Below are 19753 nucleotides of genomic sequence, written 5' to 3'. Positions count from 1 at the left end.
GCATGCGAAGGAAACACCAAACTAAGGAAAATGACTTATTTGTCATATAAACTGTCTAAGATTTTAATTAAAATTAAATTATATTCCCTAAACCAAAGTAGTATTATATATATATATATATATATATATATATATATATATATATATATATATATTATTTTATGAATAAAATATATTAATTTGTGAAAAACAGAAACCACAGAATGAGATGGATATTTTTGGAAAGAAGAAAGTACAAACACTGTAAGCTTCCGTATAATCACTGTGGACGGGTCTGGCCACAAAAAGATACAACGTTGACACTTTTGACATGTTCAAGACCTGCTGATGCTATTGGTTGTGTTTTGTGTTTTGTGTTTGTGCCTTCCTATTTTCCCCATCCACCTAGCTGTCACCACCGCAGCCCTCACCTCCATCCACGTGTCCTCCCTTGCCCCACTCACTCTCCACATGTCTTCCTTCCCCCTTCATCTCAATGTGTATAAAAAATCCTAGTGTTCTAAACTTTGGAAGCAAAGATTATTATTATTATTATTATTGTTTTGTGTTAGTTTTTATTTTATTTTTATTATTTTACATATTGTTGCTTTCACTGTAAAAAAGGGCATATTATATATGCTTCACACAAAATTGAAAACATAAAGTGAGCCGCTTCATTATTTAAAGTTTTTTTAGAGACATTATCTTAAGTTATTAACTGTATCAAACTAAAAAATAATGTGTATTCAAACAAGACAAGACTACACATCTCATAAAAAAATTAAAGCATGTATGCCATGATGAGAGTGGGGATAATTAAGTTATAGTTACATTATGATTTTTTAATGTTTTATTAGTTAATATTATTTGTTAATTTTTTGTTAAAATATTAGTGAGAGATTCAAATTCAGGTATTTCCTCCTTCTTTCTTTAATCCATACATTTATATTTATAATCATTAAATTAACCTTATAACTCCTTACATTAACAATTTGTATGAATAATTTTTTTTACTTAAAATAATCTTACTTAATTTGATTTAAATTAAATAATTGTCCAATGTAATGTTTGAACATTGGGTCTTAAAAAAATAAAATACTAAAGTGGTCCTTTTTTGTTTTAATTTGTAATTTATGTAATTTTTAACTGAATAATGAGCGTATAATAAAGTTGAATAACCAATGAGAAATATAGTCATTAGTTAGCAACTCATGGAGAAAGTTATTAAGAAGTGTCTAGGGGATCCGTTTCCGCATATATTAAAATTTTTAGAATACAAAATAAGGAAATCACTATTAGTTAACAATAAAAGTCGTCTATACTTCCTTTTAAAACATTATAAAAAAAAGTCGTCTATAGAAAAAAAGTCGTCTTCCTCTACACCCACAGAAAAAAAGTTCCCTGCTTGTTCTTTTCTGCTTTTTATATTGTGTACGTAATGCTTAACAATTAGAGGGGAAAAAACGTTAACAGAATTTGCCTCTATTCCATTGTTAGATAATATATACTATAAAAATATTTGTTAACAAGTTGAGTATAACCATTATTGATATTATTAAAATGAGATCAATAGCAACATATTCTTTAAAATATTTCTTTGTACACACTTTTTTTATTGATTAAAATATATTGAAAAATTACAAAATTAGAAAAGAGGTCATTAAAAAAATATGCATCCATAAAATTTTATCATTTTCAATAAATTTTAACTAATGAAAAAAAGTATAAACAAAAAGACTTTGTTAGAGAATATGACCCAAACATTTCTCTTGTTAGACTACATGTGTGAGAGCAAATATCTGTAAAAATGAAAAAATTAAATATCATTAAGAAAAATACCCATAAGCATGAATTTTAAAATTTTGAATTAAAATATAATATTAGACTTATTTGTATGATTTATTCATAATTTATTAATGTAAATCTTTAATGCTATTCAACCCATATATGTATAACAAATTAATAAGCTTCAAGTAGTAGATATATCTATATTTGATATTATTAAAAAAATCTATATTTAATATTGTGTACGTAATGCTAAACAATTAGAAAAAAATGTTAACATAATTTGTCTCTATTCACTTGTCAAACTATGTATACTATAAAAAAAGACACTTGTTAACAATTTGAGTATTACTTTTATTGATATTTGTAACATCAATAAGTTTTAAGTAGTAGATATATAAGATATATCTTATAATTATTTCATATGATAAAAATTGACATGACGAAAATAAAATTAAAAATAACGAGATTTAAATAAGTATTTATCTTTATAATAACATTAAAAACATTGAAACTATATGTAAGTATATGCTTTCATATTTTTTTATTATTTGGAGTGTTGTTGTTTACGGTAGCCCGTATCTTTTATAATTTTACTATATTTTAATTTTCACACATAATCAGGGTAAGGATATATAAATTGTTCACAGAATTTGTTTGTAAAAATAATTTAATTAGAATGCACTGTTAACGCAATGATTTTATATATTACCAGTCATTCACAATTTGACATTCTAAAAGAATGATAAATTTATTACCTTTATACTCAGTATTTTAAAAGTCATACATATAGTTATTTTAATCAGTTAATAATAAAAAACCTTTATATACGGGAAGTATATGTTTCCATTTAATATCAATTTTTTAGTACTATTTCTAAATTCTTATTTAAATCTTTATTTTCGTCTTGTAATTTTTTTACACATTGTTTTTTCATATAAAATAAGATATATTTTTTTATATCTACTATTCAACTTTGTTTGTTTTAGATAATATCAATGAAGGATACCCTTAAATTGTTAAAAAAGACATTTCATATAGTATATTATCTCCCTATTTAGTCCCTTAGTTTTATAAATCTCTTTATAAATTATTCATACAAAATTGGTCTTTTGAATGGTTTAGTAACTGGTACTAGAGATCTTGATAAATCTCGCACTTCTTTTTCATCACAAGTTTTTCACTCACTTGGAATCTAGAGAAAAATCACTCTTTGTCTCTCTTTCACTTCCGGGGTTGTTCAACTTGGGAAAATAACTCATGAATCCCAACCCGGGTCTGAAATTTTCAGATCTCTTACTTTAACAAGTTCTGTAATAACCTTTTTTTTTTTTTTCTTTTTTTGCTTCCCCATGCAGTATTATGTGTATACGACTGCTTAAGTGACCTATGTATGACAATGATATTTTTGTTTGAAATTTGAAATACAACTTTTCCCGTAATAAAAATTGGCTGAATTTATAAAGAGATTTATAAAACTGGGGGACCAAATGTACGAATTAAATTATAAAGGGACCAAAATCGAAATTGGAGTAAAACTAGGGGACCAAAAGTACAATTTTACCTATAAAAAATGAGACCTTTACATAGAACCATTTGGACGTTGACACATGGTATTGACATGTGACAATCACACGTGACATTGACATGTGACGGTCAACGTCTGAGGTTAACGGTCAACGTCTAAATCGGGCTTCCAGGACCAATTTTACAGGAATTTATAAAATTGGGGGATCAAATTTGTGAATTAAATTATAGAGAGACCAAGTCCGAAATTGAAGATAAACTGGAGGACCAAAAATATAATTTTGCATATATATATCATAAAATTATGCATATCAGTTTCTTAAAGTGCTCAATATACATTTATTTCTGCTGGTTCAATGAATCACGTGAGGGTTTCGAATTAAGCAAGGATTTTCCATTCATAACCTGTACTTGAATTGAAAGACATTTCGTATACTTTGTTTTGTTGTTAAATTTACCGATCTTCTAAAATTCCATTGCATTATCACTATCTAAACTTTGTTAAGGATACATTATACTTTTCGTCATTTATCTTAATGTTGATTTTGATTCTTTATCTTTTTAAAAAATTACTTTAATTATTTATTTTTAAAATTTTTATTAATTTAGTCCTTTAGAATCATTATTGATTTTGAAACATAATTTTAAATTACTTTTTAACTGATTCAAGATGTAAAATTTATCAAATTAGGTTCACTTACATGAAAATTATATAACCCATATAATGTTTAAACTAAAAAAAATCATAAATATGATAAAAAAAATTATATAATAAGCGACTCCAATTAGCAACTAATAACTATGCAAGTCATATTTATTAATTTATTCATCAAATATAATAAATAAATTATAAATTTAATTTTAATATGTTGTTACTATAAATTTTTTTTTATATTATTCATTAATTGAAAATCATTCTAAATATAAAATTTAAAATAATTATTATAAAAGTAAAAAATTATGATTATATAATAATGTAAAAAATTCTTATAGTATTGGTATGTTTTAATTAAATTCATAAATGATTTAATTTGAACAATTTTTAGAAATATATTTAAAAATGTAAAAATAAATTGAGTCATATTTATTTTTGTTAACTTCATAATAATAGGATAAAAAAAGTCAAATTCAAATACTGTAGTACACAGTTCAAAGGGTTTTAAGGGTCCATATATCTTTATTGTCATAAAAAGTATAGTATCAAAACTTACTTTTTGTAGCAACCTATAAATATCATTTTCCCGTTTCTGTGTATTTATGTGTAATTCAATTCTTAAATGTTAATATTCAGCATTATTCGTAAGACATTTTAAGAGCAAGCAATAAATCCGTTTTGAAAAAACTTAACGATACGTCGTTTTTGTGAGTTCCAGTTTTATGTATAGTTAATGTAAAGAGTTATAAATTATAAAGTATATGTATGATTCCTTATAATTTAATGATAATAACAATATAAATATATCATTTATGTCAATATATTTATATCAAATTCTATTTTTATATAATGCAAAGATCTCGAAATTGAAATTATAAAATATGTAAAATAAAATATAACTCGGAGTAAAAAAAAAATAAAGAGAAAAGTATAGAAAAAGAGAACATAAGAGTTTAAACGGAACAATAATTATGTACATTCTTTCCAAAATGAATAGTGTATTTATAAATAGAAAAGATAATCAGAATGTTATAAAAGATAAAAAAAATATAAAAAATCATAAAAAATAAAAAAAAATATGAACAATCACAAATATATTAATCATAACAAAATATTAATTTTATTAGTTTTTAAACATTCTATACAATACTAAATGAATTTAGATTTTTTTAAATTTGGTCAAAATTATATTTAATTCCTACATTTTAGAAATGATAATTTTAATCATCACAGTTCTTAAATACAGTGAATCTTGTCACTAAACTTTATACTTTGTTTTGATTTGACCATGAATGAGAAAACCACCATATTTCGATCAATGACCAAAACTACCATTTTTGAAATGTAAGATTTTATTTATTTATTTTAAGAATTGAATATAGATATTAAGAATTTATAATAATTGGGGTATTTTATTTGATTATCTTAGTTATATTTTTTTTGAAATGTAAGATTTAAAATTAATTTTGACCAACCTAAGAAAATTAAAATACATTTTACCAAAAATTAATATAACATATGTCATTTATATTTTGAAAAAAAGAGAAAAAAATGTTATGTACTATTTTACATAGTGGTTTAAGGTTATAAGGTTATGTTTAGCAAAATTATCTGAAAATTTTATTGAAAGTTAAAAGTTAAAAAACATAATATTAGGTGAAATTATATATTAAAGTAATTGAAAATATAAAATTATATAAATGATAAAAAATAATAAATTGTATCTAATAAATATTTAAAAATAAAAATAAAATAAATATAAAAAAGAAAAATTAGCATTTAAAAGAAATATATCAGCATTCAATCATAAAAAAAAATCAAAATATATTAATTGTCATCAAGGTGATCAAACTCGAGAGTTTATATAAACTCATGCGAGTTTCATAGACTCGACTCGTAGACTCAATTTGTTGAGTCGTAAAAGTTTATTTTGTATAAAAATAACAACAAAATATTTATAAATTACATACTAATTAAATATTTTAACAATATAATAAAGTAAAATAGTAAATAATAAATTTTGATGTCACAAGAGTGATAGATCATTCCTACTGAGGATTTGATGTTATTAGACAACAAGAATTTTATTGTATTAAAGGTGAAAATTTTTATATTAAAAAATAACACACTAAATGAAAGTATGTGAACATTAAATCAACACAAAATAATATAAAATGATTTACATTTTGATCAAATCTTTTTAAATTGTTGACTCGTTAACATAATAAATTTCGAGAGTATACTAAATTTACTTAAGTCTACTAAAAAGTGTAAGTTTACTTAATAATAAACTCAAAAAGGATAATTAAACTCTTAACCTCATGAGAGTTTATAACCATAATTATCGCATAAAAGAGATTAACCAATGAATCTATTTACCAAATTTACAAGATATGATATGATCATCACAAGTGTCCTTGATGATAGGGCCCAACAAATCAGATTCCAACTAACTTTTCCTATTTTCCCTCTAACTTCTCAGAGTGACACGATTGACCCCAAAAAATGGCGATCATCATCATCCACTCCAATCAAACGGTCTAGACAAGTCCCACTTGTAGTCCTAAACCTAGAGCCCATATTTAGGGAAAAATTGCTCTCTCTCTCTCAGACACACACTCTACTTTTTGTCCTATATATCATCAGTTTCAGGTCTTTGGCATAGCATGAGTACTAGTTTAGTTTCTTATTATCATCATAATCAGTCATGTCCAACAATCCAAGGTCTCTGAATTACTCTTCCCTAACCCGTTCCAACATGGCAACAACAGGCTCAGAACCTTGGTCCTTTTTTCTCATCTTCGTCTTCCTGTGACTTTTTCTTTCTTTCAAACATAAAAAAACAAACTTTTGAGTCTTCCTTTTTTCTTGTTTCCTTTGTCTTTCTTTCTTTCTTGGTGCCAGAAAAAATGGGTATAGGGGAGAAGAGTTCGAGCAAGAGTTTCAATCTGCACCATCGTGAAGTGAAGAATAAGCAGCAAGAGTTCAGAGGGGTCCCAAAAGGGTGCATGGCAATCAAGGTTGGTCAAGGGGAAGAGCAACAAAGGTTCGTGGTGCCTGTGATTTACATCAACCACCCTCTCTTCATGCAGCTTCTGAAAGAGGCAGAGGAAGAGTATGGCTTTGACCAAAAGGGCACCATCACCATCCCTTGCCATGTTGAGGAATTCAGAAACGTTCGTGGCTTGATTGATAGGGACAAGTCCCTTCATCACCACCACCACCACCACCACCATGTTGGGTGCTTTGGCTTCTGAATTCTAGTAAAAAAGTCCAAGGTTTTAGAAACGACAACATCGAGGTTTTCAGAGTCTTGTTCACAATTTCCTATGATATTAAGAATCCCGATGAAACCGCAATCGAAATTTAAAACTTGGATGAAAACCATGAAAGAAAGAATTGATCTTGGGCTAGAAATCACCACCCCTTTAGTTTTTTTTGAAGGATTTTCTCATGTAAATTCCTAGATTTTAGACTTTTTTTAGTGTTTGGTTTATGTGAAAAGGAAAAAAGCCTTCTTAGGTAGGTGATGGCGAGGACAGCTGAACAGAATGTTGCTTCTTCCAATTGTATTTACTTTTTTATTTCTATATTATTAGGAATCGTAATGGAAAAAAGAGATGCTATTCTTTTCTTTTTCATTTCTTTTCGTGAAGATTTTTTCACGCGCTGGAATAATGGGTACACCACTCTTTCGGAAAAGAGAGAAGAATTGGAAAAGAACGGTAAGTAGGGCCGAAATTTTGTTTCTTTTCCTTTCTTTCGAGTCACTGAATTCTCCCTAATCAAATTGGTATCTCTATCTCACTGTAATAGATGGGGTAATGTTCTAATTAATTATTAAGTTCTTCAATTATGATTACAAAAAATATCTGTTACTGTAACTGATGGGGTTTTTGAATTGGGGTTACATGCCTAATTATGTTCTGATTATTGAAATTCTGAAAAGTTGAGTCATGTAATCAGATTTGTGTAGGCTTATATCCTCAATGATGGTCTAATCAATTGTGAACTTTTGCACGGTAATTCATTCCAAATTCCAATTAATTTTTTTTTATAAAAAAAATCTTATATGTGTGTATGTTGTCACTGAACAAGGATATGGGCCAGAAAGGGAAAATGAGGTTTGCAAGGAACAAAGCAATGAAGTGGGTGTGTGGACCATTTCTGTGTCTGAAATCAGAAATAAACTGAATCACTGAGATCAGTCTAGGAATGAGTGAGAGGAGCAGAGTCTCATGAGATTGATTTTCCTTGTCTTTTTTTCACATTTTTTTCTTGGAAGACAATTCAATTGGAAACACGATTAGATAATAAATATATTTTCCTTCCTATTTCTCACAATAGAGAATGCACACTGTTGGTGTTTGTTTGGATCATGACATTGAATAAGGGTAGGTGAAGGTGAAGGACAAACTACCGTGCAGATAGAAGGTGTCAGTGGGTGGGTGCATGACTTCCACGTTCACAAAGGGTCTAGTGTTATTTTATGTGCATCATCATCATCCAAGGGGCACACATTTAATTCAATCCAAGTGCTACCTTTGTAGTTTGTACCCCTTGGTGGATTTGAAACTTAAAACAAATTAAAAAGATCCAAACAGGGAACAGATTTTTCGGATGGTATTTGTTTTATTTTATCTGAGGTAATGGTTCAGGAATATCGAAGTTTTTTAGTTTTTTCACTATCATCTTTGGTTGCTATACCGTGTGGTTTTCTATATGATGTAGTGATTGACTAATTCTATCATATAGAAGAATACAAGGACAACATCAACCCCACACAAAGAGCTCGGTCCACTATGTTCCCCATGGCCTTCAATTTTTGAATTACTGAAAGCAATTGCAGCATGATTTTTTCTTTCTCTGGCCACAAGGTTAAAAAGAATCACATCAGGAGATGGAAAATCATAAATCAAGTGCATTAATTGGACTTGCAATACGTTTTTGTTTGCATTTAATTGAAAACAAATAGAACTCTTTAGAGAGATTTGCATGGACCAGATAAAAAATAATAATTTTAAGGAGAACATTAATTAATAACTTATATTTTTTATCAGTTATAAATGACTTATATTTAATGTTATTTGTACTGGAGAAATATTAGTAACGGGTTGTTTTGAATACACTATTATTTGAGTTTGAATTTTTTTAAAAATATCTTAAATTTCAGTCTCTCTTATAAAAAATATGATTAAAAAATATGATTGACGTGAAAGACTTACTAGAAGTAAATAACCATATTATTTAACAAATATTAATTATTCACAATTTTTTTGAATATATATTATCTATTATTAGTTAAAATTTAATAAAAATAATAAATTTTAACGATTTCACGTCTTATTTAATAATTTAATCTCTTTTAATTTTGTAAATTTTAATAAATTTTAATCGGAGAGTGTTTTAAAAAATAAATGAGTTGCTAGCACTCCTCTTTATATAATTAGTTAGAATAAAAAGTTTTTTTTTTATAAAAATGGTATTAATCTATTTTTAGTTTTTTAATATTATTTTTAATTTCAATAGTATTTTTTTAATAAAAACTTGTATTTAATGATTTTTTAAGATACTTATATTTTAAAAAGTAAATTTCAGAATTAATAATGGTTAATTGGAAAAATTAATAACGGTGAATTAAAAATTGAAAGTGGTGGACTTTTTTGGTTAAAATAGTTATGAATTTTGTAATCTCCACCACTTTAAATGTCGGATATGTTCCTTTTTTTTTTTGGGGTGAATGTCAGATACTTTCCCAATTGCATTATCATAGAACTTTCTTATAAGCTGCTCCATCCTTACAATAATTATTCAATAATATTATTCGCGTCAAAGGACATAATAGTATCATTGTATCAATGCTTTTTTTTTTTTTTTAATGAGTTTCACATAAACCTACGGTAACGGGTAGCACTTTTCTTCTATGAAAACAAATATATAAATTGGATGTATCATAATAACATATACAATATAACAACATATATAATATAATAATATATTAGTTATATTCCCTTAAAAAACATATTAGTTATATTTACTTATATAATTTAATGTGTTAAACTCAAATGTCATTTTAATAGCTTAATTTTTTAGTTAAATAAAATTTTAAACATATATTAACCTAATTTATTTAATAAACAAACCATGTAATAAAATTTAATGCAGGTCAAGCCATAACACTCTCAACCGATAGTCTAAATTATTCATATCCCATCCCTACTAGACATGTGGATGCATAGTTCTTCACATATAGGTGTTTTTTATAGGCTTAACCTCTTCATAGATTAAAGAATATAAAAATTGCAATTATTAGCATACCCACGGTGTTGCATTTTTCATCCCTAGCTCTCTTTTAAACTGTGCATGGTTCATCCTTTCATTTATAAAATAGAAACAATTAAGTGCAGAGAGTTAATAATATTAATTTCTTAAATAAATTAATTGATAATGATATAGTGGCAAATAAAAATGTTGAGTTAATATGGTGTTGTTAAATCTAATGCAATGACATGGCACTATTACGAGGGTGAAGGAGGTTATTAATTACTACAAGTCAAAATCTCAGGGGCATTGAGGGCAGTCAAATAGAGAAAAATGCCTTCTCTATCATCTACTCGTACAGAAAAGGAAACATGCGATCAATGATGTCCTTTATAAAATAATACTAACATCTAAGACAGTTCAAGGAAGAACACAATAACATGTTAAGGGGATAAATCCTTAGGCAAAAACATGAAATGAAAGAGCTATGTATATATCTAACACTTGCAAGTTACCTGAAGAAGGCGTGTTGGCAGTTTTGTGTTCTAGGTCAAAGATGGGACAAAATACTCGTGATTATGGTAGGGAATACTGAAGTGGTTACCTTGTGAATGAATTCCAATATCAATTGATTTAACATTGTAAGTTAGGAGTTAATTTCTCAGAAGATTCGATCTATATCAGTACAACCCAACATAATTAACAAATAGAAAATGCTAAATATCACTAGACTGTTTACCATGAAAGTTGAACGAATAACATGTGCAATTTTTTTTAAGAAAATGTTTATTTCTTTTCTTTCACATATTTTTATCTCATTGTATTTTTAGTCAAAATAACTGATTGATTTTTTTTTTTTGACGGGAAATAAGATTATGACATTTCATTACAAATTAAGGAGTAAATATAAGAAGGGATACGATCAAAGATATGATTACAAGGGTTAAATGTTGATACCCTTGCAAGATTGGGAGTGATTTGTTTGTCTCCTCACAAAATTCAACTTAGAGTTTAGAAAGTTAGATAAAATGGGTCTGCACTCATCTAAAATTACATTGAAAGACCCTTAGTTTGTACGGACATGGTTTTGATAACTGTTAGGCAATCATTCTCAAAAATGACATTTTGATAAAGTTGAGATACCCACTGAATTGCTTCCTTCGTTGCCCATGCTTAAGCCTCTAGAGGATTAGGAATGCCACTGTGAAAAGATGTTCTGGATTTGATGTATTTTCATTCATCATCACGTATGCAAAAACTTGTGCCAAAAGCTTGATTTTCATTAAAGATTGCAGCGACTAGATTACATTTGATGAAGCCCGATGGTGGAGGTGTCCATTGATCTAGATGAAGTGGTGAAGATGAAGCTGTGGGATCAATGTGTAGATATCATAAAGGATGACGTGCAAGAAGCCATGCATAGTGCTGTTGCACTGCAAGAGTCACAGAGATTGAGGGAGTGCAATCCGTAGAGTTCCAAACTTTTTCATTCGGCTGTTTCCAGAAGGAGCACATTATAATCGAAAATTTGGGGAGAATATGTTGAGGGAGATGTTGAAGCAGCTCGAAGATGAGCTTGTTGTTCCCTTCTGCTTGGAGAACATGATTTTAGATAAGGTGCCAAAGGTTAACTGCAATCCATGTTTGTCTTGCTCGGTGGCATTCAAAGAATAGGTGTCATTCATTCTCACAATGATGGGAGCAAAAAGAGCAGCCAGGGGGGCAATCAACTCCTTTTTTAAGCACTCTTGACATTATAAATTCCATTTTTGACTATGCTTCCATATTAATTTATCATCCCTCTGCACGTTTAAAAGAGGCAGCTGCAAAATAATTTGAGCAATATCATTAGAAAATAATTATTCAACAAAGGATTTCCTCTATTGGCCAGATTGGTGCTTTATAAGCTCTCCCACTACCAAACTTGCATTATCATTATCAAAGCTAGGAATCAAGTTAAGATTGGTGTTCAACCATGCTTGGCTCCAAACATTGATGGAAGAGCCATTTCCTATCCTCCAAATCAAATCTTGCCTTAGAACAACCAGTGAACCATGGATACTAGGTACGCTAAATGGGACTAGGATTATGCCTAAGTTGAGCTTTCATGATCTCCTCTGATGGGAAATATTTAGCTTTGTAGACCTTGTAAACAATAGTATCTTGATTGGATATCAATTTCCAATCTTGCTTCCAAGCATGACATGATTAAAAGTATGAAGATGTCAGAAACCCATACCTCCAAATTCTTTTTTCATAGTTAATTTCTCCCAACTCATCTAATTAATTCCCCTAATTTTTCCATCCCACCAAAAAGAATTTATCATTTTTTCTAAATCATCTTAAAGAGTTAAAGGAAGCAAAAAAAAATACTCATACAATAAGTTGGAATGGTTGAGCAATAGATTTTATAAGAACCTCTTTACCTACCTTGGAAAGGAAATTAATGGACCGGTGGTTGATGTGATTCCAAAGTCTATCCTTCAAGAAACCAAAAATCCCTTTCTTCCTCTTGCCAATAATTTATGGAAGTTCCAAGTATTTTCCTGAGCCAATGCTTTGGGAAACTCCCAAGTAGGATGAGATATGTTGCCTTTGAGGTTTTGGAGTATTTGAGCTAATTTTTTTTTTTTACTTCTAACAGTTGATAAGTTGATCAGAAGCCTTTCCATAGATGTCAAGAATATTTTTTATTATTGAAGTTTCTCCTCCAATTGTCCTGCAAAATAACAAAATAGTCATCAACAAATAAAAGATGTGAGAGCAGGAGTCCCTGTACACACCTTCACTCTATGTAAGTCATCTCTTCTCTCATTGTGTTTAAGAAGTGAAGAAAGTCCCTTAGTGCATAAAATAAAGAGGTAAGGTGACAATGGGTCACCCTACCTTAACCTTCTCCTTGGTATGATATTTCTCACGGATTCACCATTCACAAGAATAGAGTATTGAACTGTCTATGGGCAAAGTCTCACCCACTGTTAACAGATTGACTAGTGTACCAATTTTATCACAAGTAGTAAAGATTAAAATGAAAGTCCAAGTGTCGAATCCATAGAGACTTTGGTTGTACTTAAGTTATGCAAACTCAATTATTAAACAATGAGAAGAAGTAAAAGAACAAAAGATAAAGAATTGGAAGTGTGAAATTTAAAGTAAGGTAAAGGAAAAGATAATAAGAAAAATAAAGAACAATTTAATGCAAAAAGATAAATCAAAATGTGATGATGTTGGAGTCTAGCATGCCAAAACTACATATAATGTATTGTAGTAGATTTTCTCTAATAAATGAAATTCCTGTTTCCACCCGTATTTACTGAATTACCCTATCTTTGATTTTCCGCATGAAGGACTTAGTTTATTTATCCTTTTTTCCCAAATTTTTTTGCAGAGCTAAAATAAAAAACTGTATTAAGATAAGAGATGCAAAAATTCTCGGGCAAAATAAATGTTAATCTATTTCTAGCAATGAATTTATTCAGATACCTTTCCCCAATACTTTAGAAAATAACTATTTTTCAATGCATTACCTTCTAAACATTATATGGGTGATTAAGTCATAAAAACAGAAAAGCACATAGAAGAATAATAGAAACATAATTACATTAAATAGATAATAGAGAATAATTACATTACAAGAGTTTGGCCTCCAGGCTCCTAACAAAAGGGATTTAGCCTCTCATAGTCATGAGAGACTTTACACACTTCAGGGGCTAATGAAAGAAAATGGTTGGATGTCTAATAACAAAAAAAAGGGGAAATGGCTAAAAGAGATAGGGGTTTCCCCTAAGGGATAGGCCCAGGTTTGGATAGCTTTGAAACTCGGTATTTTTTTTCTTTTGCTTCCTCCTCCTTACATAGGCTCCAGCTACCTTAATTTTCATGTTGACTTTGCACTTAGCACGAGTTTTCGTGCTAAGCACGCATTTGAGCTTCGCTGTGGGCTTTCTGCGCACTAAGCCTGCAGTGCGTGCTAAACCTGTATTGTGCTAAGCCTATAGCGCATGCTAAGTGAGCTGTCTAATTCTTTCAACTTTTCTTTCTTCCAATTTTTGCATCAATTTTTCCTCTAAATACTTGAAATCTTCTTCTTTTGAATTCTGCTAATAAAAAATTCCAAAGATGTTAATTTCTTCATTATTTCCTTAAAACCAATAATATAATAAAGAAATTACATCCATTTATTAGCAAAAATTGATTATCAAATTAGCTCAATTTTCACAGTTATCACCCACCCAATCTATTTTTCATGCAAACCCATATTTCTTAACACATTTAGGAGGTACTGCCAATTAACTCCGTCAAAAATTTTACTAATGTCAATTTTAAGTGTCACCTTACCAATTTTTCCTTTTTGCTTGCTTCTTATGTGATGGATAACTTCAAAGTCCAACATAACATTGTCAAGAATGGATTTGTCTTCAACAAAGGTTGCTTGTTCTTGAGAGATACACTTTGGAAGGATATTTTTAAGACGATTGACAAGGACTTTGGAGATGATTTTGTACAAGACATTACAAAGGGAAGTTTGTTTGAAATCTTTCATATTTGTGAGATTTTTTATTTTTGGGATAAGGACAATGGTTGTAGCATTAATATGAGGAAGCAAATTACCAGATCCAAGCCAGGAAATGCCAGTGTGGAAAATTTCAAGTCTACACAAATGCCAGAATCATTGGAAAAAAATAGGGTTTAGTTCATCACGGTCAGATGATTTATCTAAAAAATAGGGTTTAGTCTACGGAAATGGCTTTTCATGGTAGAATCAAGTTGAATGAGGATGGGAGAGTGATCTGATTTAGATGCAACACCATTAATCAATTTCGAATTTGGAAAAAGATTCATCCAGTCAAGAGTAGCCAATCCCCGGTCTAATTTTTCTTCAACGCTATCATGCTCACCACTTGCTATTAAGCAGTGCTCTTAATTGCATATAAAAAAAAATATTTGATTAAAAATAACAGACACTTTGATAATATAAACTTAAGAAAAATACTCCAATTATTAATTAATTAAGGCATACCCTTGCTGTACCTAAGAAATCACTCCAATTTTATAAAAGAAAGGAACAAAGTTATACAATTATGAAATAAAGAGGTTAATCTCTTATCTCTTTTAAACAGAGGGGATGAAAATAATTAAGTGTAACTTTTTTTGTTACACAATTAAGCACAAATTTTAGTATACTACTTTACAGTCCAAAAGCATGTATGGTGGTTAGTGTTTAACTGTTTATTGCTGTATTGGGAATGCCTAAACCTGGAACCATCAGGATTTAAGAAAGACATTTTCATCATGTAAACCTTTGAAAGGAAAAGAGGGAGTGTGTATAATAAATATGATAAGTATTGGCGATGTGATAAAATAAAACGAAGAGAAAAATAGAAATATAAAATACATAAAATTAAACTGAAAAAACCAAAGTTAAACTAAATTAGTACATAAGTAAAACTCTTCTTTTTCTTGTTATTACTGGCTTAAATAAAACTCTAATCCTCATAAAATATGTGTATTTTTTTGTTTTTATTAATTTATTTGTTTGATTTTTAGTCTCTTCGTTCCACACTATTTTAGTATCTATAAAATTGTAAACTTCTTTTTATATTAATTGTAACATTCTCATTTTAATCTCTGTTATTTAATTATTAGACATGTTCAATTTGATTAATTAAGGACATTTGATGTGAAGGGCTAAAATAAAATAAAATAAGTAGAAATAGAAACAATAATTTTAAGAGAACTAACATGAAAAAATGTATCTAAGCCATATTACTATTTATTTTTTGTTTTTAACAAGTCAACTAGTTGACCTCCTTTTAAATAATGACATGTATAACTATCCAACTAACAGCTCGCCGCTTGGGATATGCATAACAATTTCAGTTGTTGCTCTATATATGTCACACGTTTCATAATAAAATAAACAAAAAAACACACACCTCCAAGCACAGGTGTCAAAATTTGGAATTTCAGATTCTCGATGAGTGATGATGACCTTTGTTTCTGGAATAATGGGTCAGTCAATATTCCCAAACATTCATCGGAAAAAAAAATCAAAATGATGGTTTAAAACCAATGGTTTGTGAAAATTAATAAAAAAAAAAAGCAACATCGTGACACCTTCCTTCCACTTGGTTGGGAAAGGGAAAAGGTGGAAATTAAGGAGTGCATGTCCCTCCACTTCAACTCTTTTATTCTACCTTTGGATTAATTTGCACAAATTTTCAAAGTGGAATACACAAAATTTGTCACAAATTCGGACCACGAGACACATTGAATTATTTTGTCACAAGTGGAAACATATCGCGTAAATCAATCATCACATGCAAGGAAATTCTTTTGGATGCTAAGAGGGAATTTCTTTGACTGCATTGTCAAAGAGAAGCAATTTTCCCTCGTGGAATCATCCATCACTAACCCTTTATCATGATTAAGTGTTCCTTTTTCGTGCTTTTGGCCTTCCTTTTGTTTTCTTCACACATTGGACAAGCCTATTTCTCTAGGGCATCGATTTATATTGCGAATTTTATTTAGCGGTCGATTTTGTTTTGTCCTTTTGAGATTGTGAATTGCGTGGCGCCTCAAGTGCGCAAGTTGATAGATTTTCCTGACGACGGTTTATTATTTTTTTATGAACAGGATCCTCCAATTTTTAGAAATTAATTAAGGGCAAGTTATTATAGATTAAAAGAAAGTAATTCTTATGTAAAATAAATTTAATTTTTTCAGATTTTTAGGAAATTAAAAAACTGATTTATGTCTGTTTATAATAATAATAAAATTTTCCTGTTTAAAAATGAAATAGCTGATTTTATGAGAAACTTCCAAAATAACTTCTGATTTTAATCAAATTTTATATTCTTTTCAATCTTGGATTATTTTGAAATTTTAAGCAAATACATATTAAAAAAATTAAAATAATTTATTACTTTATAAAAAATAATAAATGGGCAATAAAACAATCAATACAAGAAAATAGGTAAATAGAGACCGAAAATTCAGTCGTTATAATAGACAAATCAGTAACTATCAACTACAACCTTGGTCGCAAATGTAGTCGTTGATTTAGAAAAATATTAAATGAATATTTCGGTCGCTAAATCAGTCTCGATTTGTCAACAACTTATATTAGTCCCTGATTCGCTATTTAGCGTTTTTCTAATAATGAATTGATAAACATCAAAATTAACAAATATTTAGCTTGAAAAAAATATTTTTTTGAATGGGTCTGTTAATAATCCCACACACACATGTGTATATATATATATATATATATATATATATATATATATATATATATATATATAATCACACACACATTCAATAGTAAAGTACTGCATATATATTAAAACTAAAAGTATACAATTTTGATTAAAATACATAAAATTGTATTATTTATAATTTTTTTTTTGTTTTTTAATGATTTTTACAATAAATATTTGTTTTAATTCTTTAGTCACTACCCTTGATAAAATCTTTTTTTTTTTATTTCTGCAAGATCAAATATATATTTATCTTTCTCTGTATAATGATCTAAAAAAGAAGACTGCGGCTAGGGCTAGGTTGACTGGGCAAAGAATCCATTCATTAACTCCATAGAATACTTAATGAAAATGCTATAGAAATTTCGTAGCCCTGTGTATATTATTTTAGCTATTCTTACTCGGTCCATCTTCTCATGTCTACATCACCCTTTCGCAGAATTATCAAATTGTCAATTTAAACCGCTGATATTCTTCTTGTTGATCTTGAGCTTGGAATGATAAACTCGATCGTCATCATAGTTTTAAGTTTTAAAGATTACTCGGAATGAACTACAGTACGTTTTACATTTGAAATATGCCTTAGAAATGAATAGAATTGCTTGTATTACTTTTACATATAAAATACATAACACAAAAGAATATTTCAAAATTAAACCAATTCTTATTATTCTATGCTAATTTGCTAAACAAAGAATTTTCTTTATAAAGAAAATAGATTTCCAAAAAAAAGTATTCCAAAACAGATGTCAATACGTTACTCCGGCAAGATTTAAGAATCAGATAAGAACTAAGATTGCACAACAGAACGCTGAGTAGGTGCATAGTAGGAGAAAGGCATGAAAACAAGAATCACTGAAACCAAGCAGCATAGATATTTTCTCTGTTTTGAATGCTCCTAATAACTTTAGGACTCAACATCAATATTTTTGTTTGTAGTTATATATTATTATTTCTTCGGTGTTCTCGTTGTTTGGATGAAGCATAGGATGGACCACAAAAGATGTCATTTTCTCGACCCAGCCTACAATTTCAACTAATCTAGTTAAAACAGCAATTCTGACGTCCTTATTATATGTCCTTTTTATGCATTTAATTTAATTTAGGTCGTGTACACTTCTTTCTAGAAAACCACAACTGGACAACTATGATCAACCACTTGACCAAAAATGATAACTATACCCGTATATATATCACTCTTTTATGCATAAAATTTCACTAATTGGAAATTGTTACTCATATGCCTTGTATTCAAGTTTAAAACGAAATTTAGTGTTGAAGGCATTTCCCACTTATTCAGCAATATAGTTCGACTCATTTAAAGTGAAGGACAAACTTTAATAAATTTTAAAAAATAATATGTAATTTATTATATATAAATATAAATATAGCACTACCACGTACACACACAAAAATAATTAACATATACTAATATTTTCGTGTTGAATTAGCTTATGTTGGTATACTATTTGTATAATAGAAATAAAATTATTAATATGGACATTATTTTTTTAAAATAAATCATAGGTATGTTCCACGCAAGGTGATCATGCTCAAGTGGGTAGAACATCACCTTTGGTGGAAAAATTCTCATTTGAATATTTAATGCAGATGTAGGATCAACTTAATTTGAAATAATTTCACACTAATTAATTCACATATTTAATATTTTATATTAAAGAAGTTATTTTGAAATCTAATGTGCCATATAAGAATAAAAAAAAATCATATCAGTCTATTATTTTCAACAAGTATATATAATTAAATTCATATACTACCTTATATGGTGGTGGTACCTGATTCTAGGAACAATCATAAACAAGTCCATTAACTATAATTTTTTAAACCTCACACATTGTCCGCAACATATGAAGGTAACTTCCATTTAACAGAAAATATTAATGAAAATAAAATATTTAAAAGGAGAATTTTTAAAATTTCATGGATAAAATGTAACCAAATTATTTTTGGAATGCTAATTAAAACCAATGTTGATAAATACTTGAAGGACAAAAATCATATTTAACTCTTTCTAATTACATATATTCTAATTTATGATTAGATAATAGCTTACCAAATCTTTAAATTACTAATAGACTCCAACTAAATTCTTGTTTTGAATAATCTCCTCCAATGAGATTTATATGAGCAAAATTTTTATGCAGTTGCAAATAAGGGCAATGGGTTAGTTATATTTTTATCCCTAAACTTTTTTGCAAATTTCATTTCAATCCCTAGATACTAAAAAGTTTGTTTATAGACTAAGTAAAATTTAGAAAAAGTTTAG

The 19753-nt window shown here is 28.5% G+C and overlaps 1 protein-coding gene across 1 annotated transcript; it reads left to right on the top strand.

Annotated features, from left to right (window-relative positions):
- Positions 1–6303: 6303 nt before the first annotated feature.
- Positions 6304–7587, top strand: LOC100796789 (auxin-responsive protein SAUR32). The gene has a single exon (XM_003528725.5). The coding sequence runs from the start codon at positions 6856–6858 to the stop codon at positions 7201–7203; it is 348 nt and encodes a 115-aa protein (XP_003528773.1). The 5' UTR covers positions 6304–6855; the 3' UTR covers positions 7204–7587.
- Positions 7588–19753: the final 12166 nt, after the last annotated feature.

Source organism: Glycine max, chromosome 7, assembly GCF_000004515.6.
Source record: "Glycine max cultivar Williams 82 chromosome 7, Glycine_max_v4.0, whole genome shotgun sequence".
Lineage (NCBI taxonomy): Eukaryota > Viridiplantae > Streptophyta > Magnoliopsida > Fabales > Fabaceae > Glycine > Glycine max.
The sequence above is the reverse complement of the archived record's forward strand: the minus strand, read 5'-3'. Positions and strand labels throughout refer to the sequence as shown.

Excerpts from the sequence above, each read along its gene's own strand:
- LOC100796789 (XM_003528725.5), top strand. The coding sequence starts at position 6,856 with ATGGGTATAGGGGAGAAGAGTTCGAGCAAGAGTTTCAATCTGCACCAT.